Source organism: Podarcis erhardii (assembly GCF_964252035.2).
Source record: "Podarcis erhardii genome assembly, chromosome: 16".
NCBI classification, from domain to species: domain Eukaryota; kingdom Metazoa; phylum Chordata; class Lepidosauria; order Squamata; family Lacertidae; genus Podarcis; species Podarcis erhardii.
Window position 1 is genome coordinate 17,360,853 of NC_138514.1, and position 27,177 is coordinate 17,388,029.

At 44.9% G+C, this 27,177-nt stretch overlaps 3 protein-coding genes across 9 annotated transcripts in view; 2 read left to right on the forward strand and 1 right to left on the reverse strand.

Moving 5' to 3' along the window:
- Positions 1 to 2,050: 2,050 nt before the first annotated feature.
- Positions 2,051 to 6,032, forward strand: CRYAB (crystallin alpha B). Of its 2 annotated transcripts, none has more exons than XM_081843229.1 (3): positions 2,051 to 2,501; positions 5,097 to 5,222; positions 5,682 to 6,032. In XM_081843229.1, the coding sequence occupies exons 1-3, from the start codon at positions 2,304 to 2,306 to the stop codon at positions 5,883 to 5,885; spliced, it is 528 nt and encodes a 175-aa protein (XP_081699355.1). In that variant the 5' UTR covers positions 2,051 to 2,303; the 3' UTR covers positions 5,886 to 6,032. The 2 variants fall into 2 exon arrangements, with proteins under 2 accessions (XP_081699355.1, XP_081699356.1); XM_081843230.1 differs by having other exon boundaries at positions 2,070 to 2,501; positions 5,100 to 5,222.
- Positions 5,956 to 13,413, reverse strand: CFAP68 (cilia and flagella associated protein 68). 4 transcript variants are annotated; one of them, XM_081843222.1, is made up of 5 exons: positions 10,513 to 10,688; positions 10,027 to 10,078; positions 9,462 to 9,689; positions 7,569 to 7,635; positions 5,956 to 6,716 (listed from the first exon to the last, which is right to left on the reverse strand). In XM_081843222.1, exons 1-5 carry the CDS (start codon positions 10,566 to 10,568, stop codon positions 6,538 to 6,540), a joined length of 582 nt encoding a protein of 193 aa, XP_081699348.1. In that variant the 5' UTR covers positions 10,569 to 10,688; the 3' UTR covers positions 5,956 to 6,537. The 4 variants fall into 4 exon arrangements, with proteins under 4 accessions (XP_081699348.1, XP_081699345.1, XP_081699347.1 ...); XM_081843219.1 differs by lacking the exons at positions 10,027 to 10,078; positions 10,513 to 10,688 and adding an exon at positions 13,272 to 13,413; XM_081843221.1 differs by lacking the exons at positions 10,027 to 10,078; positions 10,513 to 10,688 and adding an exon at positions 12,539 to 12,633.
- A 568-nt stretch (positions 13,414 to 13,981) lies between these two features.
- The window catches only part of LOC309331097 (alpha-1,2-mannosyltransferase ALG9-like), a 32,026-nt gene continuing 18,830 nt past the window's right edge, over positions 13,982 to 27,177 (forward strand). Inside the window, exons 1-9 of one of the 3 annotated variants that reach the window (XM_081843115.1) lie at positions 13,997 to 14,272; positions 14,941 to 15,135; positions 16,051 to 16,207; positions 16,888 to 17,091; positions 17,965 to 18,123; positions 24,721 to 24,859; positions 25,169 to 25,303; positions 25,964 to 26,034; positions 27,077 to 27,165. In XM_081843115.1, coding sequence (XP_081699241.1) covers positions 14,952 to 15,135; positions 16,051 to 16,207; positions 16,888 to 17,091; positions 17,965 to 18,123; positions 24,721 to 24,859; positions 25,169 to 25,303; positions 25,964 to 26,034; positions 27,077 to 27,165 — 1,138 coding nt within the window. In that variant the 5' untranslated portion in view covers positions 13,997 to 14,272; positions 14,941 to 14,951. Of the gene's footprint in view, positions 14,273 to 14,940; positions 15,136 to 16,050; positions 16,208 to 16,887; positions 17,092 to 17,964; positions 18,124 to 18,719; positions 20,091 to 23,002; positions 23,278 to 24,720; positions 24,860 to 25,168; positions 25,304 to 25,963; positions 26,035 to 27,076; positions 27,166 to 27,177 lie in introns of those variants that run through there. The other 2 variants (XM_081843113.1, XM_081843114.1) reach the window with 2 other exon arrangements.

Sequence of the window (27,177 nt, forward strand, 5' to 3'; positions counted from 1 at the left end):
CAATGACTTCCCTTCTTCTCTATCCATGGTTCATTTTACAGAGCATAAATCCCTGCATATTTTATATAAACTAAACCATTCAGTATTCCATTATTACTTCCATCAAAACTTATTTACACTGTTGAATTTATCTTAATGCTGCCAGTGTTTTCAAGTGTACACAATTTCCCCCATATATTCAATAAACATTTTCCAATCTTTCTTAAACGAATGTTCTTCTCTTATTCTATAAGTTAGATCCACAAGCTGCACATATTCCACCAGTTTAAGTTGCCATTCTTCTTTGGCAGGGACCTTGTTCGTTTTCCATTTTGGGGCTAACAAAACATAAGCCGTTGTGGCAAAGACAGTTCCCAATAGCTGCCAGCCAGATGCCTCTGAGAAGCTCTTAAGGAGGGCATGGGAAAGATTGCCAGCATATGGCAACACATGTCCAATCCTTCCGTAAATTTAGCAATCATAGCTCAGCTTGGCCAGCTCTATTGGAGGGCTGCTTCTTGTTGCCTGCAAGTTCCCCAAGAGGCCCCAGCTCAGGTGCAATCACAACTACAGATCTGACAAAAGGCAACTCCCAGCTACGGGTACCACCAACGCACAGCATGGGTTACACCCTTGGAGGGTTGGGGGCGAAGAAAGAGGAACAGAGAGAGTGGAAACAGGTCAGGCAGCATTCATGTCATGCTCAGCTGGAGGTGGTGTAATGGCTGGCTGCAGCCTTGCATCTCCTTTCAGAAGCCTGAGCAATCAGACTTAACACTCCCAGTTTTAAATTTAACCCAGTAAGGCTACATTAGTCAGCTCTTATTCTTAGCAGCTGAATCGGAGGGAAAGGGGGTGGGAAGTGTTTGGCTTGAAGGGAAAGATATGAGGAAGTAAACAAACGCTCAGAAGTTCAGATCCAAACATGGCAAGAAGGATAAACGGATAACAAAGTACCTTCTTTCAATATAACCTCTTGAGCACGTGAACAGAAATGGAATTCAAGCAAGCAAAGGCTTCCAGATCAATAAGGTCAAATGATAGAAAGAAAGAAAGAAAGAAAGAAAGAAAGAAAGAAAGAAAGAAAGAAAGAAAGAAAGACTTTTTCTGTGTTGCTCCAAAGGACAGGACTAAAACAGATCACTGGAAAGTAAATGTAGAGCAGATTTCGGTTAAGTATTAAAGAAACTCCCCAATGGTTCAACTCTGGGATCTCTCTCAGTGAAAGATTTAATTCATCTGTCATGGATCTTGCCATTGCTGATGCTGCACTGAGCACTGGGTTAAGCTAGATTGGTTGGCCACTGTGAGAACAGGATGCTGGACTAGGTGAACCTTTGGCCTGATCCAGCAGGCTATTCTTACATTCTAGATGACCTCTAAAGCACCTTCCAGCACTATGGTTCTATGAAAGAGGAAAAAACCTTGCCAGGTCCCTCTGCACTAGTATGATGTTCCTAACAGCAGCCGCCTGAAGACCTCTGGAAGATGACAAGCAGGGCATTAAGGCAGTAGGTATGTCCTGTTTGCCTCCACCATCTTGTAACCAGAGGCACGTGGATGCTTTGTGTTCAGATATCCTGGCTATTAGCAGTGGGCATCTCTTCCACGGATCTATCTCACCCTTAAAAACAACAGAAGCCACCCAAAGGAGTTGCTGACACCACCACATCTTCTTGTGGCAGTGAGTTTTCTAAGCACTGGTCACACAGAGTGGAATGGGACTTCCTTTTTGCCTGTGCAGATTCTGCCACAAATCAACTTTCTTGGGCAACTCTTTGAGCATCAGTTTTACATCATGGGGACCAAGATGTCTCATTGAGTAACCTTTCTGTTTCAACACAGCCAGAGTGGAGAGGAAGGACGCAGCCAGGCTGCAATGGAAATCGGAAGATTCCAAGCGACAGAGATACAACAGTGCCTTGTTTCTCTGTGTGTGAGACAAAGATAGTAACTGTGTGAGTGGCGCTGGCATCTGAAGTAGGGGAGAATACCAGATCAGCCTGACTGGGCTTTTTTTAATATAAAAAATATATAATAAGAAGGGAGGGGGCGAGAGGAGATTTCATGCTGACCCGCTAGAATTTAGCTGTGTTCTTTTTCCTTGGCAATGTGGGTGCTGAGTGGGGTGTACAAATCTCCAGCTAATCTGCCAGCCAGCGCTGAATGGTGCAGATGGGGGAACAGGGATAATGAAATGCCTGACATCACCGTTCCAGAGAATTCAGCCTGGGCACAGCCTGGCACCAGGGAGCATATAAAGCCCTGGCTCTTGGCTTGCTGGAGTGCACTGCTGCCCACTGTCTCCTCCGGGACCAACTCAGATGGATATCACCGTTCACCACCCCTTCTTCCGCAGACCCCTGCTATCAAGCCTGTTGCCCAGCCGCATCTTCAACCAGACTTTTGGGGAGCACCTTGTGGAATCTGAACTGCTCCCCAGTTCCTCAGCTTTCAGCTCTTTCTTTTTGAGACCCTCCATCCTAAGGAACCCCAGCTGGCTTGAGAGCCGACTCTCAGAGGTAAAAATATTTTCTCTTGCTAAACTTCCCCCAGCTCCCATGCAGTCCTTGAACCAGGTAGAGGGACACCTGTCCCCTTTGCAGTTCGTGCCCTTCATCAGTTAATTTATTTAACTGCATACTTACTATGAGCTTAAAATACAAATCAAGAGACATTAGCATTAAAACTGGTGACGTGAAAATCCTTGACAAAGGGAACATAAAGACTCGCCAAGAATGAAGGCGAAGAAAATCGATATCTGCCCCTTAACGTACCCCGCCACGAAAACCTGTTGTTTCCTCCAGTGACGCTAAGAATACCTTTGAAACTGGAATGAGTCATCTGTGAAGATTATTCACACAGGAAAGCCCACAGAAAACAGCCAGATTTAGATCTAAAAGTAGACTTCATTTGAATGATAAACTCTGGAAACAGAAACCTCAGGCTTAAGGATTGCTTGCAGGGGGGAGGCGGAAAGACAAAAGGGAGTTCTTCTGCGTAGGTCATAATCAAAGCTGTGTAAGAGTATCCATTTCCATGGGACGCACACAGGAGAAGTTGCTGATGGATTTGTGCAATACAGAGTCAAAAAAGGGAGCAAAGTTCTGTAGCCTGGGAGGCTGCTGCGGAGAATGCACTCACACTGTGAATATGGTAGTCAACAAGGGCAAGATGTCTGTGAAGGACTAGGAATTGTAATGGGGAATGTTAGAAGAAGCTTCCTAAGGGGTAAAAAGTGATCAAAAATGGAACAAACAGCCTCGGGAGGTGGTGGGCATCCTCCACTTAAGCAGAAGCTGGATGTCTACCTGTCAAGAGATCCTGTAGCTGCAGCTTGATCCTGCACTGAGCCAGATGACCTCCAAGGTCCTTCCCAACTCTGTGTGACTTTGAGGTTTAGGCCCTGTTGGATTAGCCACCCTGTATTTTATGGCTGACAGTTAGCATTGTTATTGCCTTACTGCAGTTGTTAATCATTCCACGCATGGAATTTCTTTCATTATATTTTTTTCATTAGAACGCAACTGTACCATGCAATATGCATTTTCACATTACTATTACACCCTAAAATTGCTGGATGCTGTACAAAAATTAAAAACCAGCAACACAGGCTCTTACAACCTAAAGGACAAGACACAATGGGGAAGTAGGTGAGGGAGAATAAAAGCCAAGAAGGGTAAACTGTGGTAAGTCGAACAGATCTGTTTTCAAAGAACCTGGATCTGAAAAATGGAAGAGAATTGGCTGCCAGGTTGGGGGGGGGGACTTTCCAGTGGTAGCGAGTTGCAAGGGAAAAGGAGACGCCGTGGGGAACAGTTCTGGTAGCTACACTGGTGGATCTCTTCTGCCTTTGTATGGTAGAGTTTCCATGCCAGCACAGCTCATTTCTAGCATTATGGCTTTGAGAATCCATCACATCAAAGCCATAGTTTTCTCTGTATTAAGAACACAAGAACCTGGTTGGATAGGACCATCTAAACCCGGCAACCTGTTTCTCACAGCAGCCAATCAGATGCCTCTGCAAGGCCCACAAGCAGGGCCTGAAGGCAATAAACATCCCTCACTGATGCTACCTAAGCAACTGGCATTCAGTGATACACTGAAGAGGTTCTATATAGCCCCCATGACTAGTATTTTTATTATATTTATATCCCACCTTCGCTCCGAAAAGCTCAAAGCTGCCTCCCTCCGGTCCTCAAAACAACCCTGGGCAGTAGGTTAGGCTGAGATGCAGTGATCGGTCCAGTGAGGATTTGAACACTGGTTGACATGAACTTTCCTCCCCCACAGTCTTGTCTAATCCCTTTGTAAAGCAAGCAAATATACTGGCCATCATCCCATCCCATGGGGGTGAATTTCATAAGTTAATTATGCAATGTGTGGGGAAGTCCTTTCTTTTGTCTGTCCTGAGTCTACAGCCAGTCAATGTTACAAGGGCGAACAAACCCTCATATTTATGTATGTATTTATCGTGTTTTTAATATTCTATTGGGAGCCACCCAGAGTGGCTGGGGAAACCCAAGCAGATGGGCAGGGTATAAATAAATTAGTAGTAGTAGTATCATCATCATCATCATCATCATCATCATCAACATGCATGATCTCTATCTCACCTCCCCACTCCCAGTCAGCTGTGGAGATTGGCAGCAGCCCCACCTACCCCCCTGAAATTAGACTTTGAACAAAAAAACCTCATTCACATCAATGGGAACTTTCTTTTCCTAAGCACAATTGCCATGTGAGGAAGGCTTATAGAAAAGATTTCACTCAACAGCCAACTCTCTTCCTGTTTCTATGTGGTGGGTGTGTTTGAGACAGAAAGAGGGAAGAAAGGGGGTGTGGCTCACTGCCAGTACTGGTTCCAAGAGATTTCCTCTGGAGGAACTGCAGTCCTCAACATGAAGAAATGTTGCCTGACCTTAACCCACATGCTACCACAAAAGTAGCATACAGAACAGCCTTGCACTTTGGGGATGTGGAATAGCAAATGATCTACCACACTGATCATAAGGCTACAGGCAAGGCCTCATGTCTAATTATCTGCTTCAAATACAGCACCTAACAATTAGTAAACATTAAATATTGTAACTGCCCTAACTAGACACTTTTGTTAGCAGATGCGACTGGATAAGGACAAGTTCTCTGTAAACCTCGATGTGAAGCATTTCTCACCTGAGGAGCTAAAAGTCAAGGTTTTGGGAGACGTGATTGAAGTTCACGGAAAACATGAGGAGCGCCAGGTTGGTCTGGTCTTGGCATGAGCGCAGCTGGCAGGGCGATGGGAGGCAGGGTGGAAGGAAGGAGAAACTGACCCATTCTAAACAAGGTTGCCCACCAAGGAAGGAGACGTTGACAGTGCCATGCTACTGCCTTGGGCAGAGGAAATAGAAATGGTCCCTCATTCATTTATTCATTTGGTTTTAAATCTGAGAAAGCCAAAGCTGGACCACAGCAAAGGACCATTGGCCCAGCTCATTTAGTACTGGCCACTCTGATTGGCAGCAGCTTTCCCAGGTCTCTGGCAGTGGTCTTTCCAGGCCCTGATGCCCCTAAACTGGGGTACCCCAGGGGACTGAACTTTCTGAATGGGAAGAGTGCGTCTTAACAATGAACTATGAGCTCCCCTTATAGTAAACCATTTGCAACCAGACATATATGGTTATGTTCTTCTTCCCCTTGCCCCCTTCTCTTTTGAAAAGGATGAACACGGATTCATTGCCAGGGAGTTCAACAGGAAGTACAGGATCCCAGCTGATGTGGATCCCCTCTCCATCACCTCCTCCCTCTCTTCGGATGGTGTCCTGACAGTGAATGGACCAAGAAAAGCCATGGAAGTCCCAGAGCGCACCATCCCCATTGCCAGGGAGGAGAAATCTGCCGTACCAGCAGCGCAAAGGAAGTAGACATGCCCTTTGAGACCTACTCTTTTATACCCAAGAAAGCCTTTCCATTGGATGCAAACAGCAGGCAGTGTCACTGGCTGGCTGTTCTTATTTATTTGTGCTAAGCAAATGATCTTGTTTACTAACAAATAAACCGATGAGTAAGCATCTGGCGGCTTCTTTCCTCAATCTTCGGGGCAGGGTCAATTTGAGACAGGGCTCAGCCCTACAGCATGCAAACTTTTGGTTAAAAAAAAGAGAGGGAGAATAGCTCTGAGCACATGCAGAGTTCCCTTCTGCTCTGGCTGAGCAACCACAAACAGTGTTGGGGGAAAATAATTTTACTGGCTCTTCTAGCCTTGGCTACACAGAAAACAAATGTAACAGCCAACAAACAAAAATTCGGTGCTTCACAAAACGTCAGAGGGAAAGTACAGTAAAACACACACACACACACACACACACACACACACACACCCCAAGCCACGAGAAGTAAGAAGAATCTCCTTCTCACTGACGCAGACTCTTTTATTCACAGACATGGTTTGTGAGTTGCTGCATGGCAGCCTAGCTTTTAAGTGGGTGGGGAAGAGAGGGGGCAACTGGGTCACACAGGCAGGGCCTTTCAAGCAACCCAAACTGTCCTGAAGCGGAAGAGAGCCCTACTCTAGTCCTACTGCTTCAGCAGAATCCCTTGCTCTTCTTTGGGCTTCGTGTCAACCAAGCAGCAGGCTCCCTTCTTCTGTGGAGGCTCATAATCTATCATGTAGCATGACCGGGCAGTTGGCTTGATTGGAGGAGGCTCCAGCTCTGGCTGGTGTCCAGGGAACCAGTGAACATCTCGCATAACTCCTAAGAGCAGAGAGAGGACAAGGCTGAGGAGCTCAAAAGAAGGCAGGGCAGTTGCAAGCCAGTAAAGCGGAATGAACACATTGATTGCACTGAACAAACTCGACAGCAGCCAAAGGCAGTCTTAGCTTCTGCCAATCTAAAAGGGAGCTGAATACCTGAGAAGGCACATTAGGAAAGTCATACGGGACATGCTGCTTTATCACAAGTGCAGTACGGAAGATTCTGCACCTGAATCCAACCATTTCTATGGGTGCAGTTTCCAATTTGCATACCAGCAAATTTCAGCATATGCAATCATGTATAGATCCTAAATTTACACTCTTGCACTATCAGGGTGGTCTTGGTTGCTTTCTAAATCATGGACTAACTCTACCTTTTTATGTTGCTGTTACTTGCCCTGGGGACATTATGGTGAAAGAATGGGTAAGAAATCATATGAATAATAATGGTGATGATGCCTGCCACTTTCTAAGTAGAAACAGTTCCCACGGATAGCTGGCAACTTCAGGGGAGATGGGGGTGGGTGGCACCATTCAATTGTGCATCCAGACTGCGAGTACTTCATTACGTATTGCAATGGAATTTTTTTTGGTTCCTACAGGTCTCTTGCTGTCACCACTGACACTTGACTCGTGATATTTATTTATTTACTTATTGTTGTTCTAAGCTGCACTTTGGCCCCTCAAGGCACTCCAAATTATACATTATCACTTCTGTATTCCTCCTATTTGGACTGCTCTGTTAAGAATATTTGAGAATAGAGGATTCAGAACTGGGGGAAGAACTTGGTCTTCCCAAAGTTCTCTTGCAGCTTTTAAATTAAGTGCCTGCATTTCAGTTTTATGTACCTACTTCTTGTACTGTGGGGCATATCCTTGGAGTAGTCCGATGTGTAGGTGGACTCAAAATAGTGAGCAAACTGAAAAGGAAAACCCAGATTGAGTGCATGTTTACGGTAACTGAGAAACCATAAGAACATTAAGAAGAGACTGGCTGCTGAATCAGACCAAAAGCCCATCAAGTCCAGAATCCCAATTCCCATAGTGGCTAACCAGATATTTCTGGGAAGTCCACGAACAGGGCATGAAGGTAGCAGCACTCTCTTGCTCACGTTCTGGTACTCAGGCAGAGGCATATTGCCTCTGATCCTGGAGGTAGAATATATCTAGTATGACTAGCAACCTTAACCTCCACGAATTTAAACCTCCGTGTTCAAGCACCTATTATTATTGTTTTTTGCTTTGCAGCAATCTGCAGGAAACCCAAATTGCCATTTATTGTGCTTCGGCTTTTAAGAGCGGGTTTTCGCAAGTTAAAAAAAATAAAACCTCTTGGACACGGATCCGTGCCTGGAAAGACCAGGCAAAAGCTAAGTGTAGATAAGGCCTTATCTACACCAATCCCAACATATTGTGGGAGTGAATTCCATAGTTTAACTGTGAAGAAGAATTTCCTTCTGTCTGACACGAGTTTTGTAACATTCAGATTAATTGGATGACCACACTGGGTTCCAGTATCATGGGAAATAAATGCCTCTTTACCCTTTAATTCACACCACATGCAACTTCATATACTTGTATTCTGCATAATTTTGTACACCTCTATCATGCTCCCCTTTACTTGCCTTTTTTTTCCTAGACAAAAAATCATGTAGAACTTTTAAGAGGACGAGCCTTATCACCAAAGCAACACCAGCTTGGCTTGGCTTGGCTTAGCGAGGCAGAAGGGCTGGGTATAATTAGGTACAGTATTGCGTGGTGGTGGAGGGTTTGGTGGGATGAAATGGCTAATACTGCAATCCTATGCAAGTTTACTCATAAAAAGTGTTCAGTGGGACTCTTTCCCAGGGAAGTGTACATAGGATTGCAGCCAAAGAAAATAAACTGGAACTGAACAGACGGAAAGCAAGGAAGGACAACATCAGAAACAGGAATGCTGCCTACTATTACATTTCTGCTTCTTCCTTGGAGCTTGGAGCAACAGACATGAACTCCAAGGTGATGCCTGATTTAGGTCAGCCAAGCTCCCCTTCAAATATAAAATACAACAGAACATTTATATCCCACCTTTCCACCAAGGGGCCTACATGGTGCCCCCGCCTTTTAAATCCTCATCACAACACTGTGACATTGATTAGCCTGAAAGAGAATGATGGACTCCAGAGACCAGTAACTACCGTGGCCGAACAGGAAAGTAAAGCAGTTCAAGTATCTTATCTTCACACTTGCTCTTCTAAAGCTGGGCTGGAATCATTCAACAGGTTATAAGATAAATTAAACACAGAGTACTAGAGCAGGGGTCAGCAACCTAAGGCCCATGGGCAGGAAGTGGCCCGTGGAGCTCATTTGACTGGCACACGAGCCACCCCCAAACGGAGCTGCCTGCTTGCGTGCTGCACTAAACTGGCACAGCGCAGCGCCTCGCTTCCGTGGCACTGAAAATTGCGTCTGTGCAGACGCAGACGCCAAAAATCATGGGGGCGCACGCTCACGCGGGCGCAATCCAGCCCAGGCAAGATAAACCTTGCTGACCCCTGTACTAGAGCATGGGTGGAGGACCTTTGGCCACCAGATGCTGCTGAATTACATCTCCCCTAATCCCTAACTGGATGATGGTGTTGATGGGAATGGAAGTCCAAGAACATCCAGAGGGCCGCAGGTTAGTCGCCCTTGTGCCAGAGGGTTGAATATTTCACTTTACGTTAACAAGCTAACAAATAGGGCAATGTGAATATGGTACTCTGACCTGGGAAGGGAGAGGCTTGGGCTGCAGTATTTTCCGAATGTCATAGCGCTCTTCGTTCCAGTTCCCCAAGAGGGTTTTGTTGGTGTAGGAGTCTTCGTTGGTGGTGCACCTCCAGCCATACTGGAAGAACTTGGCAGAGCTGTTCCAATCTGTCCACACTTCTCCATGACCATTGGCGCGTAATAAACAGCCATGATGGGGGTTAAAGAAGCAAGACAGGGACATGGCCTAGGAAGAGACAGAAAAGTCAAATGAGGACAGGAAACAACTTGTATTAGGGAAGGCACAACTACACTACAAAACTATCAAGTGCCATGTCTTCTCTCAGCAAATTCTGGGAACCGTATTTGAAGATGTCCTGAGCTGCCTTCTCAGAAAATTCCTAATACCCCCTAAGGAAGTAACTATTAAAGGAGGTTACGGCTATAATCCTAATCACACAAACTGTATACCCCAATATAGTGGTTTACATTAGGGCAAACATGTTCAAGATGACCTTTTAACACTGCAAACCCATACACACTGACTTACTAGACAAAGTTCAGTTGAAATCAGTACAACTTACTTTTGAATAAACCTGCACAGGCACATACTCCTTGTCTGTTGTGTAGGTATGTCTCAGAAAAAAAGACAGTATTAATCACTGTTCCTAAAATTATGTTTCCCCTTTAATACTACTTTTTAATATTTATTTTATGCCACTAATATGGTACATGCTCCTCTACTACACCTCTTGCAATCTAATTATAAACTTGTGTACTCCTGAAAACCCACCTTTAGTGGGACTTACTTCCTCATCACACTTGGGATTTAACTATTTCTACATTTTAGAACATAACTTTACATTCTTTTAAAATTTGTTTTTCAGCCCTATGCTTCTCCAGTTCTTTTCCCACACCAAAATCAGTCTGATTCCCTGACACTGGACAGTGATATTAACTGCTGAAAGATCTTATTTTAACCAAAACATATGGGGATGGTTTCATCATGTGGATAGGTTAGAAGGATGGATTGTGCTGAAATTTGGAACTGGAGTTCAGTAGGGGAATACCTCTGAATCAGAAAAGGTTGTAGCTGATAAAACTGAAGAACTGAGCTGATCCACATTTTCCCACATTTTCTTGCTTATTTGCCTTGGTTTCGATTGTAATTTTGCCTCAGGATCTCAGCCAAAATGGGCAGCCTCAGTAGAGTGAAGTTCAAGGCTGTAGCTGATGTTAAAAAGTGCTGAAGGTGGCAGGAGGAACTGGAGCAGGCAACCAGAAAAACTGATTGCTTTTGTTTGTGATGCAACTTCCTGATCATCAGCTAGTCCTGATGTCACTGGTTTCTGAGCATCCATGGAGTGAGACACTTTTATCCAAAAATCAGTATGACCGGACCTTGTCATGAAGGAGGTCAAGCACTAAGATGCAGCTGTATTCCTATACAGCCTCACTAGTGAGCAGGGGCGCCGACTTATAAAAAATATTGGGGGGGGCGGGGGCCCATACCGACTTATAAAAAATATTGGGGGGGGCCCAAGACCTCCAAACCGCTGCTGCTGGGGGAACGAAAGGGGCGAGCCCCGGGCTGCCCCGACCTTAAGTGAACCTGTGAGGGCCCGCCCTTTGCGGCAGCCGATTGGCTGCCGCCGTGGGCGGTGAATATTAATGAGCTAGGGGGAATCCCCGCGAGATTGTTGATGGGTCATTGTTGATGGGTCGAGAGCCCGCAACCCCACCCCCTCTCTAGATCGGGAGTGGCTTTGTTTTAACTCATTACTGAATGTATTTTAAAAGGTAACTATCGTCAAACAAGGAAAATAAAAAATACCAACATAATTTTGTGATTTTACAAAGCATAATATAACTAATACTTTTCTTAAATTATTGGGGGGGCAGAGCCCCCCCAAACGAATTTTTGAGGGGGCTCGGGCCCCCTCAGGCCCCATGGAGTCGGCGCCTATGCTAGTGAGTAAGGGCCACTGAAATAAGCAGCATTTAGATTTGTGTAAACACACTCAAAAGGTTGCACTGCATAATAATATGCAGGCAGAAATACTACCAAATGTTTGAAGCAGCCACTTCAATTGCATATTGATGAGATTTGAAACCTAGAATTATTTAAAAAATGATTTGTACAACTCACCGCTCAAGTTCTTTATAACCATCTTTTTAATTAAGGGTAGTATTCAGTGGCCCCACTGAAATTAACGTACATGTCGAAGTTACATCCCCTAATTTCAATGGAACTTCTCTGAATAAAATTTAGTTGAATACCAACCCAATGCTACAAGCCTTGTATCTTAATATCTTAAAATTAAATAAGCACAATATTGCCTGATATATTTAATTTCCCAGAAACATTATTAGCACAAAGGTGTGCATATGACATACTACAACACAATCCTGCCATACACTCAGGGTGTGTACCTGAAAGCTCTCACCTCCCTTTTGATAACGCTGGTTTTGATGGCTCAGAAACAAAATGGAAGGCAATCTGTGCATGCTTAAAGGCAGGTTCACTCCCTTATTGCTCTTTTGAAAAAGCTTTTAGGGATGAGCAAGTTACCTGATTTGAAAACAGCCTACAGCAGGTAGCGCTGTGGTCTAAACCACTGAGCCTCTTGGGCTTGCCGATCAGAAGGTCAACGGTTCGAATCTCCACAATGGGGTGAGCTCCCGTTGCTCTGTCCCAGCTCCTGCCAACCTAGCAGTTCAAAAGCACGCCAGTGCAAGTAGATAAATAGGTACCGCTGTGGTGGGAAGGTAAACGGCGTTTCCGTGCGCTCTGGTTTCCGTCATGGTGTTCCGTTGTGCCAGAAGCAGTTTAGTTATGCTGGCCACATGACCCAGAAAGCTGTCTGTGCACAAACACCAGCTCCCTTGGCCTGAAGCAAGATGAACGCCACAACCCCATAGTCGCCTTTGACTAGACTTAACTGTCCAGGGATCATTTACCTTTTTTTTTTTACAAGCCTATACACACTTGTAAGCACCATGGAGGCTATTAGGACACACTTCTAATAAATGTGCATTGAACAGTACTGCACACCCCTACGAGCAATGCATCATTGAGCCCAACCAAAGAATCACCTTGCTGGATCAGATGGAAGAGTCTGTCAAGTGGAAGAACTCTGGCCAGTCACTCTCAGGCTAATCTTCCTAATGTAGTTGCTGTGGATACCTATGCCCACATGTGTGATATGGACATGTGTTTTGGATATATTAAAAAGTTCCCTTATTTTGTTATTTAATTTTGCTGCTTCTGAGGCTTCCGTGCTCTCCTGTTAGCTGTGATGGCCTCAATAATATTGTCCAAAAAATGATGATGATGGCATAAATCATTGAATGTTATTTTTAATATTGCAATTGTTGTATAAGGGATTATCATGATCAGAATGTAATTGAAATTAATAAGATTTTGGAGCGCAGAAATAAAGAAAATCATCAAAGCATCCATTCTAGCACACGGGGGGGGGGGCACCTAAATGATATCATTCGGTATTTGAACGATTGGTATTAGTAATTGTATTATAAATTGGTATTGTTATAATGTGGCTGTTATTGGAATGTAACTAAAAATTAATAAAAAATATTTTATAAATTGTCAAAAAAAAAAAAAAGGAAGGAAGGAAGGTTAAGAACAGGAAAAGATGGTAGGCTGCATCTGAATATGGTGGCTCCATTTCAGCAGCATCCCTAAAGACTCCTTCTTTCCTCAGCTCCCTTCGCCAGGTGGCCCCTTCCCTTCCCTTCCGCCCCCCCCCCTGCCCCGCTCCATCCTCCCCTCGGTCTCAGCGGAGGCCGGCCCTTTCCCTATGCCCACCTGATAAAAAGGCGGAGTAAGGGGAAGGAAAAGCAGGAAGCCGTTTCCAAGGCAACCGCCCAAACGGCGCGCGCCGGAAGCGAAGGCGCACGCTGGCGGAAGTGACGTAAACATACCACGACGCCGGCTTCGGGAGAGTGGAAAGGTGTGTTTGCGGGGAGACCTAAGTGGGTTAAAAGACCCGATGAAGAAGGGAAAAGGCGGGGGGGGGGCAGCAGTAATTTGCCTCCTTTATGCCCTCTGCGTGAGGGAGGGTCCTAAAGAGAGGGACGTGGTCAATCACATGCCACGCCCCCTAGGAATCCCCTATTTCTTTGTTTACATACAGTCACATAGCTGTCAACTTTCAGATTTGAAAATAAGGGCTCAGCAGCCTCGAAAATAAGGGATCAGCAGCCTCGAAAATAAGGGATCAGCAGCCTCACCTGTCCCACGGAGCCTCGAAAATAAGGGGTCAGCAGCCTTACCTGTCCCCGGGACAGTCTACGGGTTATCTAACAATCCGGGATAGCAGCGGGAAACGGTGCTGGAATAAGGGGATTTCCTGCAAAAAAAGGAAACGTTGACAGCTATGTACAGTCAGTGCTTTTTTTCTGGGGGTACGCATGGGTACGCATACACCTAAACACTTTGTGAATCTTTGCACTTTTGTCCGTTTACTGTTTTTATTTTCCCGATATGAACTATAAAATGGTGATTTTCTTGAGTCAAAATGAGAATAACCCTAAACATTTTTTTAAGGAAAAAAAAAGCACTGCATACAGTATATCCTGCCAGTTCGTGAAGGAGCTCCAAGGCGGTGTAAACATAATTCTCACCCAGCTCAACCTCCTCCAGCTTGTTCTCTCACAACATGCTTTAAGGGACTGGTCAGGAATGAAGGGGCATCATAGTCCCAGCAGCGGCTGAAGGGCAGCAGAGTGGAGTGGACTAGCTGAAGAAAGGTCACCTCATGGCTTCGGGGTATTGGCCCTGGATCTCTCCCCTAATCTCAGTGTGAGGTTCTGAGTTACTACAGTCTCATACCGACTCACCACTGCTTCAAGGAGGGGGGAATCTACTCACCTGTATATCCAACCTTTAGAGAGCCAAGAGGACTCGCTTTTCTAAAATTACTAATTTTTTAATGCTCAATCTTTACTGTACTCTTCATTATTGGTATTTTTAAAAAAACAAAAATTGTACAGAATATTTGCAGTGTTGGGAGTATAAGGAATGAAGGTGTGGTAAACCACGGCATTGAATTAACATGATTAATGAAACAATCTAAACCGCTTGCTGCTAGTTTGATTCACATCTTGGCTTTGTCTTCAGCTTCCTGTCACCATACACCTTTTTTCAGCGTGTATTTGTGTATGTTAAAGTAAGATTAGAATACTTGCTTGCTTATGAGCTTGAATTTTTGACCTGCACGAAGGATTTTCTACATTGCTGTCATGGCAGCTAGGCTGGCCTGGTGGATATTATTAGCAAATGCTTTTTCTGACTGGAGACAACTCTAGATGTTTTTGGAACCAGCCTGATTCTTATATTTTTTGTTTATAATGCCTGACATTTTATTATGTTTTTATATGTGTTGGAAGCCACCCAGAGGGGCTGGGGCAACACAGCCAGATGGACGGGATATAAATAATAATAATTATTTTTATTACATTTCTCTCCACGTAAGGTTTTGCCACCATGAGGCCTCTGCATCACCAGCCCTGTCTCCTCCTAGTTGGAGAAGGAAACTTTTCCTTCTCTGCCAGTGTGTGTGAAGCAAGGAGTTGTGAGGCTCACATTGTTGCTACTTGCTATGAGAGTGAAGCTACTGCAACTAGACAAGCTGTTGCCAAGTCCAACATACAATATCTGAGGGACAGAGGTAAAAGGAAGAAGAAAAATAAAAAAAGAAAACTTGTTTGTTGCATAATTTCTGATGGCTGTTGTTGGAGAACTATTTTCACCAGAGCAAATTGGCTTCTTGGGACTCTGATAATGGGCTTGCTGGGATGCCACAGGATAAATGGGGTTGCTAGGATCCTGCCTAGACATGTAAACCTTCTAAATAAGTAACTGGAAGTCCATCTGTCCTCCTCTTTATAGCAAGTTGGACTTGCCCTGCAGTAGGTCAGATGGAAGAAGCAGGATTAAGGGACCAGGGAAATGAATGGTGTGCAGAAGCCACGGTTGCATTTTCACAATATCTGATTAGAGCAAGTTGAAGAAAATTGAAAATAAAAACATTATTAGAAACTGTAGGAGGTAGAGGAAAAATTGGATTGTGCTTGTGGAAGTTGTTCCACTTGTTCAGTGACTTCCCAGAGCAGTTAAATGAAAACAAATCATGGCTCCACCATAGCCAGGCCACAGCCACACAGTCAAAAGGAATCAGTTACAGCATTGTCATCTACATTCTTGGCACATTTAGAGAGCTGGAAAGGATCTTGTTTCAGTCTAGCTTGACTTGCTTCTTGAGTCACTTGAAGCTATTTATTGTATCTGCTGTGTACTTGTGGGCACAACAATCAGGTTTAGGTGAATTAATTTGTGGAAGACCTTGTCCTGAAGCAAGGAACTGTGATGTGGGTATTGGGTGAGGACCCTGCAAGTTCAAGCCTAAAGAATATATAAATTTGCTTTCAGTTGTTACCTTTGTTGCATTGGGAATACCCTTCCAGGCAGTGTCTCATTAAGATAATGATGATAATAAAGATTCTGCCTTTTTCAAGTGCCCATTAAAGTGTGTATTGCATGATCTCCTAGTATCTTACATATCATTTTTCTTTTACCATTCCAGGTGCTAAAGTTCTCTTTTGTGTTGACTGCACAAAACTGAAGGAGCGTTTTTTGCCAGCTGATTGGAAATTTGATTGCATTTATTTCAACTTCCCCCACTGTGGGAGAAAAGCTGGAGTGAAAAAGAACAGGGAGCTTCTTGCCAGGTTTTTCTTTAGGTGAGGCCAAAATGAACCATGTCAATGTACTCTTGTTACTGGGAAGGTGGTGTGTGTTAATTTCAGTTGATGTTGCTACCTAGCACCAAAACCTGTCTTCAATATAAAATTGATATAAATGTGAGCCAGCTAAGTTCAGATGTTCTGGTTTTATACAGGCAGGCATATTTAGTTGATGCGCTTTCTTTTAAACACTATATACAAATAAATGCTTTGTTGCAATTGGCTGTTTTGTGCAACGAGGCAGTGTGGTAGCAGATAGGGAAATGCACCAGGGTTTTCATGGAAGAGGTGATGGGCAGAGAACTAATAATTCTGCACCTTGGAGTTCCTATTCATTTTTGCAAGTTTTCCAGCACCTCCAGTTAGAGGAACTATAAAGATCCTATTTGGAGCTGATAAGGTCTAGTGAGAAAATATAAGCACTATGTGTTTCCCTCTCTTTGTAATCTTTCTTTTGCTGAAAGTTTCTTGTCATACCTGCCCAAGCACAGTAACCAATCATATAACACACTCTTTCCCCTCTCAAAGTGCAACTCTCACAATTCTTCCCCCACCCCCTAAAATATTGCTAAAAGCAACACAATCCAAGGACTTCTTGGAAACAGCTCAATAAGGCAGCAGAGTGTTGCCTCGGGCACAAAAGAATGCTCCCCATTACTCCTCTGTTCCTTTTCCAGCTGTGCAGAGGTCCTGGCAGAGAAAGGCAAGGTCCATGTGGCACTTTGCAGAGGGCAGGGTGGTACCCCTGCAGACCAGCCTGTGAGGGAATGGCATAACAGCTGGCAAGTAGTGGCTATGGCAGCGGAGGCAGGATTTATCTTGAGCGACATTCATCCATTTAACATCGGGGATGCTTGCGGATATAAATGTACAGGTTACAGGTAAGTTGCAGCACAGCACAGCAGATGGTGGCATTCCAGATGTCATTGTGGGTGTTGCCATGGTAACCAGCATATTAGCATCTGCTCTTGCTTCTGAAGCTGCCTCTGTGTTTAAGAAACAGCAAGGAAGTTTCTTTGCTGAATGTTGCAGTATAAGATTCCTGTCTCTAGCAGAAAGAGTGCTATATTTTATACCAGCCTTTCCCAGTCTGGTGCCCTCCAGATGTTTTTGACTGCTGACTCCCACCAGCCCTGACTCACTGACCTTGCTGGTTGGGGTAATGGGAGTTGAAATTAAAAATTCATGGAGGACACCAGGATGGGGAAGGCTGCATTTTAACTGTCTTTGGTTCTCAGGACTTCTATCAGGTTAGTTGATAGAGGGAATGGATTGGATCTCAATCTCCAGTTCAGTGCTACAGAGATGCTGGGGGAAAGAGTCAGCACTCCAGTTTCCCATGCCTTCCTTCTACCATTTACTTTCAGCCAGCCTGGCATTTATGCCAAGGCCCTGAATCTACAGTCGTACCTCTGCTTATATCCCTCTGGATATGTAAACTTCGGGTTGTGAACGCGGCAAACCCGGACGTAATATACTTCCGGCTTTCGCTGTGGATGCATGCGCAAAAGTGCTCTCTGCATGACACATGCATGTGCAGAAGCGCTCAATCACGCCGCGTGCGTGCACAGAAGGGCGCCTCCGATTACAGACTTTTCAGGATACGGCCAGGCCTCTGGAACGGATCCCATCCGTAACCAGCGGTACCACTGTAATTGGTTTACTGTTGATCATGTAGCTCAGCAATAGTTTGGTTTTATGCTTGTGCAAATAAAGAGTGTCTATTTAACCATTCTTGGCTTGTTTGTTTGCAGGAGTCAGGATAAACCTTTTCATGTAGAAGGAGCTTTGAATCACATATTCACACAGAGTGTGCCTTTTCAGCATCCCAAGCCTATGATCTGTCAAACAGAACTGGAAGGAAAGTTGGTTTCCTTCCTTGTTCCAGAGATATTTCTAGATAAGATTAACAGGTATGTAACTGAGTTTCAGCACCCATTTGAAGTTAATAAATATACAGCATAGTCACTCAGTTGAGGACTGGAAAATTCAGTAGGCATCTTATTTTCTTAGCCCTGGGGTGATCTTTAGACCAGTCCTCACAATGTTAATTTTGATACAAGTTCCATTGACTGGTATTTACTTCTGCGTAGGATATGGTTGGTGTTGCAGTCTAATCTTCATCTAAAGTTTGTAATGTATAAAATATATTGTGGTTTAATGGATGTTTGCTGAATCCAAATCCTGGGTAAAGCTGCATTCAAATTCTGCTTCATGGGATCTCTTTGTAGCTTTGAACTACTAGAGACATGATATCCTGCTGCCGTTACTGCTGGAAGGGGGCTCCAGCTGTCAAAAGACAAATAGTCCTGTCTGTCTTGGATCATCTGGAAGAAATAGTTGCTGCCAGATGGTCTTCCCACCTGCAAAACTCACTAAGGATCATATAGCTCCTTTGCACATTTTGGCGCTACATGAACAGAGTGCTGTTCTTTAAAATACAAAATCCGAGCTTAACGACTTGCCTAAGAATATTGCTTTCTGTTGTTTTTTCCCTGTTTTTAAATAGGGGGTTCCTGGATACAAATTCGGAACATCCTATAAGAACAATAAACGCAAAGCTCACTGATGAGCTTTGCAAGTCTTTCCCAGTTCAGAAAGTGAGTGCTTCTCTTTCCTTGATGTTCCAAGATTGTCACAGCTCTTCTTCCACTCTGGATGCCACTTGGATGGTTCCTGCTGCCCAAAGTAACCCAAAAGCCAAGTCTGTGGTTAATAAAACTGCAGCGGATACAGAGGCCTTTGCCTTTCCTTCTGGCTTTCCTGCCTGGGATGATACAGATCTGGGTGGCAACTTGATCAGCTGGGAAAGAGATTGGATCTTTGGACATTATTGTCTCCGACCTTCCCTTCTTGTTTCTCTTCACAGAACTGTACGAGACAGAGAGCTTCCTCTGGGGACTTTCCTGGTCCTCAGTGGGCTGGCATTTAGGAAATGCAAGCTCTCGGCTCATGCTCTGCCCATTTTTCATGAGTCCGTTTTTATCTGTGTGGTTAATAAGGGCACAGAAGAAGCGTGTAGCCAGCTCCTCGCAGAAAACCTTACAAGTACTTTATGTGCTCTGCTCCAGCCTTCAGGCTTCAAGCTAGACTGTACAGCGGACAAGCCAAAGACACAGCTAAATACTTTTGCGAATCCTGAACTTCAGCTCCTTAAATCAAAGTACTTTTTCAGTGTGACCCCTGACACTTCTGACCCAGACCCAAATAAACTTTGTGTAGGGACCGTAAGTACAACGCCGTGGCAGCCTACAAGCATTGATCGAGAAATTGTTTGTGCTTCGCTGAACCTTGATCTTCTGGCCATGCATGTATGTGAAATCTTTGACTGGCGCATGCTCTGGACTTCTGACGAGCGCTTCCTAAATCAGTTTGCAGGAGGGCATTTAGGTCCATTCAAGAGCTTTTCCCTCTACCCGGTCTCCTACGTTCATGACGTCAGCTTCTGGGTTCCGAAACCAGAAGAGTTTAATGAGACCCAGCTCCATGCCATTGCCAGGTGTGTGTCTTCTGAATCAGTGGTGTCTATCCAACTGCTCGACAGCTTTCGGCACCCAGGCACAGGGCAAACCAGCCTCTGCTACAGGATCACTTACCAGTCTTGTGACAAAGCACTGAGTCGCCAGCAGGTGGCAACAATGCAGATGAACCTTAGGAAAGAAATACAGCGCTGTCTGCATGTGACACTTAGGTAGTTCTTTATCATTCTGTGCAGACAGGTTTTGTTGGACTCCCCAATTCAAATTAGCTGTGTGTGTTAACATCAGGCCAACCATAGCAAGCCTTTTATAAAGGCTGGATGGGCTTGAAGGTGGTGCATTCACCACCTTTTTCTATTTTCCTATTTAAGGCAATAAAGTCAAACACTTTATAAACCTTGTTTAACTCTTGTCACTCTCGGTGAGTTCTTTTTGGAAGAGGTTATTCATTGCAGGCCGATGTAATTGTATCCAGCTCCTGTTCAAAAGCTTATGGAGGCTGTAGCTGGTCAGAGAAAATAATACAAGGCAGTTTAATTGAGTCCCATCCACTCTTCTTTTGCTTATTTGGAATGGCATAAATGGAAACCCTGGATATGTAACTAAGGCCCGGGGGCTGGATCTGGCCCAATCGCCTTCTCAATCCAGCCCGCAGACAGTCTAGGAATCAGCATGTTTTTACATGAGCAGAATGTGTGCTTTTATTTAAAATGCATATCTGGGTTATTTGTGGGGCATAGGAATTCGCTCATCCCCCCCCCCCAATATAGTCCAGCCCCCCACAAGGCCTGAGGGACAGTGGACCGGCCCCCTGCTGAAAAAGTTTGCTGACCTCTGGTTAAGCTGTTCAGTTTGCATATCAGAAGAGGTAATATTTATGAAGTGGAATTCCTGCAAAGTCTTTAGGATAAACTAAAAAAGAAGAAGTTACATTTCAGTTCTGCTACCCTGCAGACAGGCTCATGGCAATGCACACAATTCAACCATCACAACAACCTGCCTAGGCTGAGAGATGGTAACTGGCCTAAGTTCACTTAGCAAGGCTTGTGGCTGAGCCAGGGACTTTACCTTGGGCCTCCCTCATCTGAGTCCAAAGTGCTGACTGCAACATTAACAGCAGCTTTTATACAGGAAATTCTACTACAGAAGGAGTGGGGGAACTTTTTCAGCTGAAGGGCCACTTTGACAGCCTTTCAGGGGCCACATGCTAGTGGTGGGGGGGGCAGATGCAAAAGTGAGTATAGCAACAAAGGTGAATTTTACCTTTGTACAATCAACTACTTTCTTCTCTCACACATGCCCTGCCCTGTCCACAATCCAGGCAAGCAAGAAGCAGGATTAGAGTTCAAGGGCACATTTCACCCAGGCAAAAACACTCAAGAAGGGTGCAAAGCAGGAGTGGAGAGGGGTGTGGACTGGGGAGGGTCCCATGGGCCAGGTAGAGAGGCCTGGAGGGGCACATTTGGTCCAAAGGCCTGAGGTTTCCCAACTTTGCTGTGCAATGTCACCATGTTGACTCGGCCATGCCCACATCTTTAGGTGGTGGAATGAAAAGAGTATGAGTAACAAAATGCCAACATATTTATAATCAGGTCTGGCAAAGACCTAAATCAGCAAGTGCTGTTTCTTATTTTTAGAGAGGATTGTCACAGTTGTTTCTTTGGTTAAAATAAGAGACTGTTACAGAATCCTGAGCCCTTTGAGTCTGCTAAGCCTGTGCAGGATAGCTGGAAGAAGGGAGAATGGGTCTTATGCCAGCCAAGCCTTAACTAATCCAATCAGTCTGGATGCTCACAAGCTTGGATGATCTCAGGTCTTATTTAAAACCAATGCAGTCACTTCTCTGCTACCCTGCTTCATATTGGCACACGTGGTGCACAGTGATGTTGGTGAATTCAAGATGCACATACAGTGATATTTACTGCCAATGTTGTAATACTAAACAGATAATAAGCCCCACTGAATGCGACCAAGTAAACAGGCATAGCGTTGTTGCAAGCTTATAAAGACTCGTAAGCTCCATTACATTCAGAGGGGCTTGTGAATAAATACATAGGAACAGGGTGATGCACTTTTCAGCAAACATGCATGAAAGATGGAGACAAATTCTATTCCCCCCCCCCCCTTGTTCATTGGTTTGCTTCAAGTGGAGTGTGGAAAACTTTTGAATGCAGTAAGAGCAAAATCATGTAATGATGGCTGGTATGCAAGATCCAGATAAAATTTAGGCAATGCAAACCACCCTGTGTCGTGGTAATCTACTGAAAAGCAAGTCTCGTTCCAATAAATGGGTCTTGCTTGCATGTACGTAGAATCTCAGCCACAGACTCACTCTTGGCACAAAATAAATTGTAAGGCACACACTGGGTGTTAATTTAAAAAAGGCACAGGAGGGTAGGGAGGTTAGTGAGGTAAGTATTAGTCCTGAACACATTTTACTCAGCAGTAAATCCTACATATTTTGGGTATGCAATTCTAGGATTTATCTGCCAGTGCTGAGTGGGGAGAGATAATGAGTGCATTTGTGCAACTGGAGCATACTGTAAAACTACCATCTTGTGCTCAAGTTGCCAGCTGTGTGCGCACATCTGCAATCTTCAATTACTTACCTGGAAGCAGTTTTTACTTCAATAAATACTTACTTCTGAGTAAAAACATGTCCAGGATAGCAAGGGCACCCTAAAGGTTAGGCATTTCCCTTGTAGGCATTGAGGGTGTGAGACTTGAGTACACACTATACCTTTAAAGCACATCCAAAGCACATTTCCCTCTCAAAGAATTATGGGCACCGTAGTTTACCACTCCCTGAATTGCAATTTCCATCAATCCATAGCCAACCAGAGTGTCCATAATTCTTTGAGGGTGAAGCTGTGCTTTGAATGTGCTTTAAAGGTACAGCTGTAAGCAGCCTGAGAGGGAAGGGAGCAAGCCACGGCATGCACCACGTGGAAAACCTGAGCAGCCACCCACAGCAGTGCCCTACTTGGTGAGTTAGTGGAATTCTGGATTTTGCTGCTAAAGACGGAAGGGGTCACATTTTTGAATACTACTTCCCGTTCACATTTATATATGTAGATAAAAAGCCCGCATCCCTGCAAGGAGAAAACTAGCGCTTCAGCGAGAGGCTCAACATTTCTCTGCTAACTGATGGCATACAAGGGATAATAAACAACATGAAAGGGCAAGTTCAAAAGCGACCCTCCCACTTGGAAAGTGAAGTGGTACAGTCTGAGAATGCATAAGGTAACAGCTGCGGCTCCTTTCTATAGAGTCTTCTCGCCCTGAGAGAGGGAGAGACACGTTTTCCTAGCGGCCGCCGGCGCCCCAGCACGGAAAGAGACTGCGCTTGCGCGTGTCTGTTTGCCCGGACCCATCATGGCGACCGCCACCTTCAGCTCTGACGTGTCCCTCTCTTGACTGCCGGGAGGAGCCTGCCGTCGAGGCCGTTCTCGTGCCCACACTCGGCATGGCGGCCAAGGGGCCCCGGCAGCGGCCTCGAGGGGGAGGTGGGGATGCGGCAGCGGCGGCTGCCGTTTCCCGCCAGCGAGAAGAAGCGCCCCCGCCGGCCACTGAGGAGACCAAAGCCGAGTAGGTGGCAGATAATGGGGTGGGGTGAGCGAGGAGGATATGGGGGGGGGCTGCCATTAGGTGGTGACTTGGAGGCACGGAGACACTTTCTAGGGGGGAGGGTTGCCTGAGGTAAATGGGGTCCCCTCGAGGAATTTGAGGGAGGGTCCGATAGGGAAGTCTCCTTTCGAGGTGGACTCGTGGGGGTGGGTCCTGTGGCGCCTGAATTACTAGGGCCTTCCTGACTTTTTAATTTTTATTTTATGGGGGCATTGGGCTGAGGGAAGCTTCCTTAGGAGTCGGGCTCAAAGGGTCATGAGCTGTGGGGCTTTGGAAATGGAATTTATGGAATTCTCTTTTTGTTTTGGTTGTTGGATGATTGTAAATTTCAAAATTTGGAAAAATTAAATGAATTTGAAAATTTGAAGAAGAAAAAGGAAGTGGAGCAGGGGTGGGAGACACTTGACTGGCTTTAGGCTTTGTAAAATGCTGTGTTGCATCATGAATATAAGCCATGTTGAGATACAGATTGTTGCTTGGAAGTAGAAGGACTCCCACAAAAAAATTGCACCTCTCAGAATCGTGTAACTCCCTCCCTTGAATCTCTGTCCACCACTGTCATATTCCACACACATAAACAAACACATCCCTCAATCCTGTAGGAGACATGAAGCAGACTTGAGGACATTGTCCAGAGGATAGAGTCTCCCTATTATTTGTAACTCCCTCACCCTATTCAGCTGCCTCCCCGCACTGCAAAAAACAAAACAAAACCACACATGTCCCATAACAGCATCATATAAATAGACAGGGTCAGTAGTATTCACACACACACAGAGGAAGAGCTTTGTGGGACTCTCCCCAATTCTATGGAGACTGCATCAAGACCAATAGGATGTGTTGCTGTTCTCCCCACATATAAATGGGATGTTTCATGGGGGATTCTGAAGCAGAGAGAGACACACTTCTTTCTCTCTAATGCCACAGGCTCCCATTTGGGTGTGTGTACAGTAGCTTTGCATTCTTGTACATAGTTTATTGAACTGAAGGCAGGATACTGCCTCAAAGCAAGAAACTAATGCAGTTCTTGTTCCTGCCAGCAGCCATGCAAGAAGGTATTTAGAAAAGAACCTTTAGCAACCCGTGGGGTGGACATGACATCCTTCTTGATTATAGGCCAACCAAGGTTTGGGCCGATCAGTATTTTGTCAGAAGAAGAATCTGCACTCACTGATCAATGTGCAAATCAGTGAGAATTGACCTGCAGTCGTCTCCACAGTGAGAATTTTTAGATGTGTGCAGTATTTCTGGGTGTTTAAAAATGCTTCATTTTAAAATCTGGAATGATTCCCTGAGCACCCTTCCCTTCTCTCAGCTTCAATCACCTTGCCACTTTGGTCTAATCCCCTCACCTTATCATCCACTCATGGGGCTAACACCTGTCTTTTTTTGGCTCTCCCCTAGGTCGTCTGGGAGCAAAGCAGGACATGTCTGGGCCCCTGAAGGATCTACAGCTTTCAAGTGTCTAATCTCAGCCAGGTTCTGTGCTGCACTGCTGAGTAACATCTCCGACTGCGATGAGACATTTAACTACTGGGAACCTGTGAGTCTCGTTCATGTCTGTGAAGTGCCTTGTTGGGGTGTGAAGGGGGTACATGTTCAACCCAAATCCTTAATCACTCCTGAATTGAGTAGTAGTGGTATCCAGGGTATACCCTGTGGTTTGTTGTGATGCAGGATCACGATCCTGCAGGTTCATGTTTCCTAAGGGTGACACTGCAAATCCTTTGCTCTTCCTGTTAATCTTTTGCTCATAACTGGCTTAGCTTTTAGCATTGTGTGTGTGCGCACACATCTTACTAAAGCGAGAATTGGAACACCTTCTGACTTGATTTTGTAACACGTCCTACAGATGCACTACCTTGTTTATGGTAAAGGCTTCCAGACATGGGAATACTCTCCTGTCTATGCCATCCGCTCCTACGCATACCTGTGGCTCCATGCCTTACCAGCCTTGTTCCACGCCAGAGTTCTGCAAACAAACAAGGTAATGTGTATACTTCAGGAGTCAGGAATCCCAGGCCCAGGGCCAAACGCAGCCCTCTCTGTCTGGCCCTTGCTATCACCCAAGGCCACACACCCTCACCAGCCCTATGTCATACCCTCTTTGAATGTTTTTGCCTGCCTGGAATGTGTCACTGAACTTAACTAATGCCTCTTGATTGTGTGGAAACTAGCTTAGAATACAAAGACATTGCTCTGTCCACTTCTGCCTTTGCCATCACCTACCGCTAGTATGTGAGGTCTAGAAAGTTGCTCAGATGGTTGGGTAGCCCTCAGTCTGAAAGATATTCCCCTCCCCCCATGGCATACCTTGACTTCATCTATGTGCTGGGTGCTTCCTCCATGGCTCACCCAAGCTTCCCCTGTCCCCAACCTCCTTCCCTCCCTTCTGCTAACATGGACTCCTATATCCTTGGTGCAGTGTGGGACACCCAGTTTGCACATTGCAAAGGGTCTGCCCACAGTTTACTGGAGTCAAAAACAGCCTAACATTCTGTTTGTTAATCAAATATCCCTTTCTTTTTTAGTTTGGGCAAGTCCATCTTGGTGAAAGCTCTGGCTTTATGAGTCCTTACTCATAAGGACAGGGGTATGTGGGTTTGACTCTGTCTGCAAGCATTGTAATTGTAACTGTTCATCCTAGGTTCTCATCTTCTACTTCTTGCGCTGTCTCCTGGCCTTCCTGAGTTGTGTTTGCGAGCTTTACTTTTATAAGTGAGTACAGAAAGTGCTTCCTCTATTACCATTGTGAATACTATGACCATTGACACAGCTGTCACTGAATGGGAATTTGTCAGTTCATCATATAAGAAATGTGCCTTGATAAACTACTGGGCAAGTACATTTCTAGAGATCTTGGGCATGTTTTCTGTGTGCATATCTTACATTGTAAGCCACCTTAAGGATCTGATTCAGTTAGAAATCTTAAGAGCTGGAGCAATTTTGTAGGTTGGCCTAGGATATAAATCATTATTAAACTGTCAGATGAGACAGTCTTACCATTGAGCTGCCATTCAGCATTGCTATCTGTACAAAACCTGCTGCTTCTGGTATCCCTCAGCACACCAGTCTCAACTGGCATGTAGCTGGGAGACTCCAGCAAAAAGGCATAAGGGGGCAGAGGTGGTAGGGGTTGAATGGAGAAGTTCAGAAGACTTATTGAGAAGGAAATATAAAGCCTGGTACTATGTATGCTGGTAGCTGGATTCATAGTACAGAACTGGCCAGAGGTCATGTTAGTACCTTAGAGGTGCCCATAAGCCGTTAACATCTAAAGCTGTGTTGTATTCATCATTTATTTATTGTAAGATTTTTTTTTTAACTTTTCTGGCAAACCTCACCAAGTGGTTAATATAAAAATGTTAAAACAGTATGCATAAATTAAAACTACATAATTAAACAGCCAAGACAAGCTACAAAGGGTGTGGAAGCTTTCTGCAAAATATATTTTCTTTCAGAGCAAGATGGCTGCTTTAGTTGAGGGAGACGCTATCTCGTCTGAAGCTAGTCTTTGGCCTGTTTAGCCCACTCCTGGGTCTTTCCCAGCCCAGACTCCTAAGCCCCCCTTTAGCTGCATAAAACACACCTCTGCTTTGTCACTAAGTTACGTGATAGGTCTGAAAACATAGCTGCCTTATTCTGAGCCATGCCTTTGGTCCACATTGTTGTCTGCTGTGCTCGCAAGTTCTTGGCTTTTGCAGGTCATGGAACTTTTTGTGCACTGGAACTGCGCTTATTTTACCTTCTACTTCCCCAGGGCCGTGTGCAAGAAATTTGGGTTGCATGTGAGTCGTCTCATGCTGGCTTTCTTGGTACTCAGCACTGGGATGTTCTGCTCAGCGGCTGGTGAGTTAAGAA

Coding starts and splice junctions, on each gene's coding strand:
- CFAP68 (XM_081843219.1), bottom strand. CDS start 13,385: ATGTTTACGTCACTTCCGCCAGCGTGCGCCTTCGCTTCCGGCGCGCGC. Junction 9,690..13,271: donor TTACTCCGCCTTTTTATCAG/GTGGGCATAGGG, acceptor GTCTCTTCCTAG/GCCATGTCCCTGTCTTGCTT. Junction 6,717..7,568: donor TATGCCCCACAGTACAAGAA/GTAGGTACATAA, acceptor CTCTGCTCTTAG/GAGTTATGCGAGATGTTCAC.
- CRYAB (XM_081843229.1), top strand. CDS start 2,304: ATGGATATCACCGTTCACCACCCCTTCTTCCGCAGACCCCTGCTATCA. Junction 2,502..5,096: donor TTGAGAGCCGACTCTCAGAG/GTAAAAATATTT, acceptor CACTTTTGTTAG/CAGATGCGACTGGATAAGGA. Junction 5,223..5,681: donor GAAAACATGAGGAGCGCCAG/GTTGGTCTGGTC, acceptor TCTTTTGAAAAG/GATGAACACGGATTCATTGC.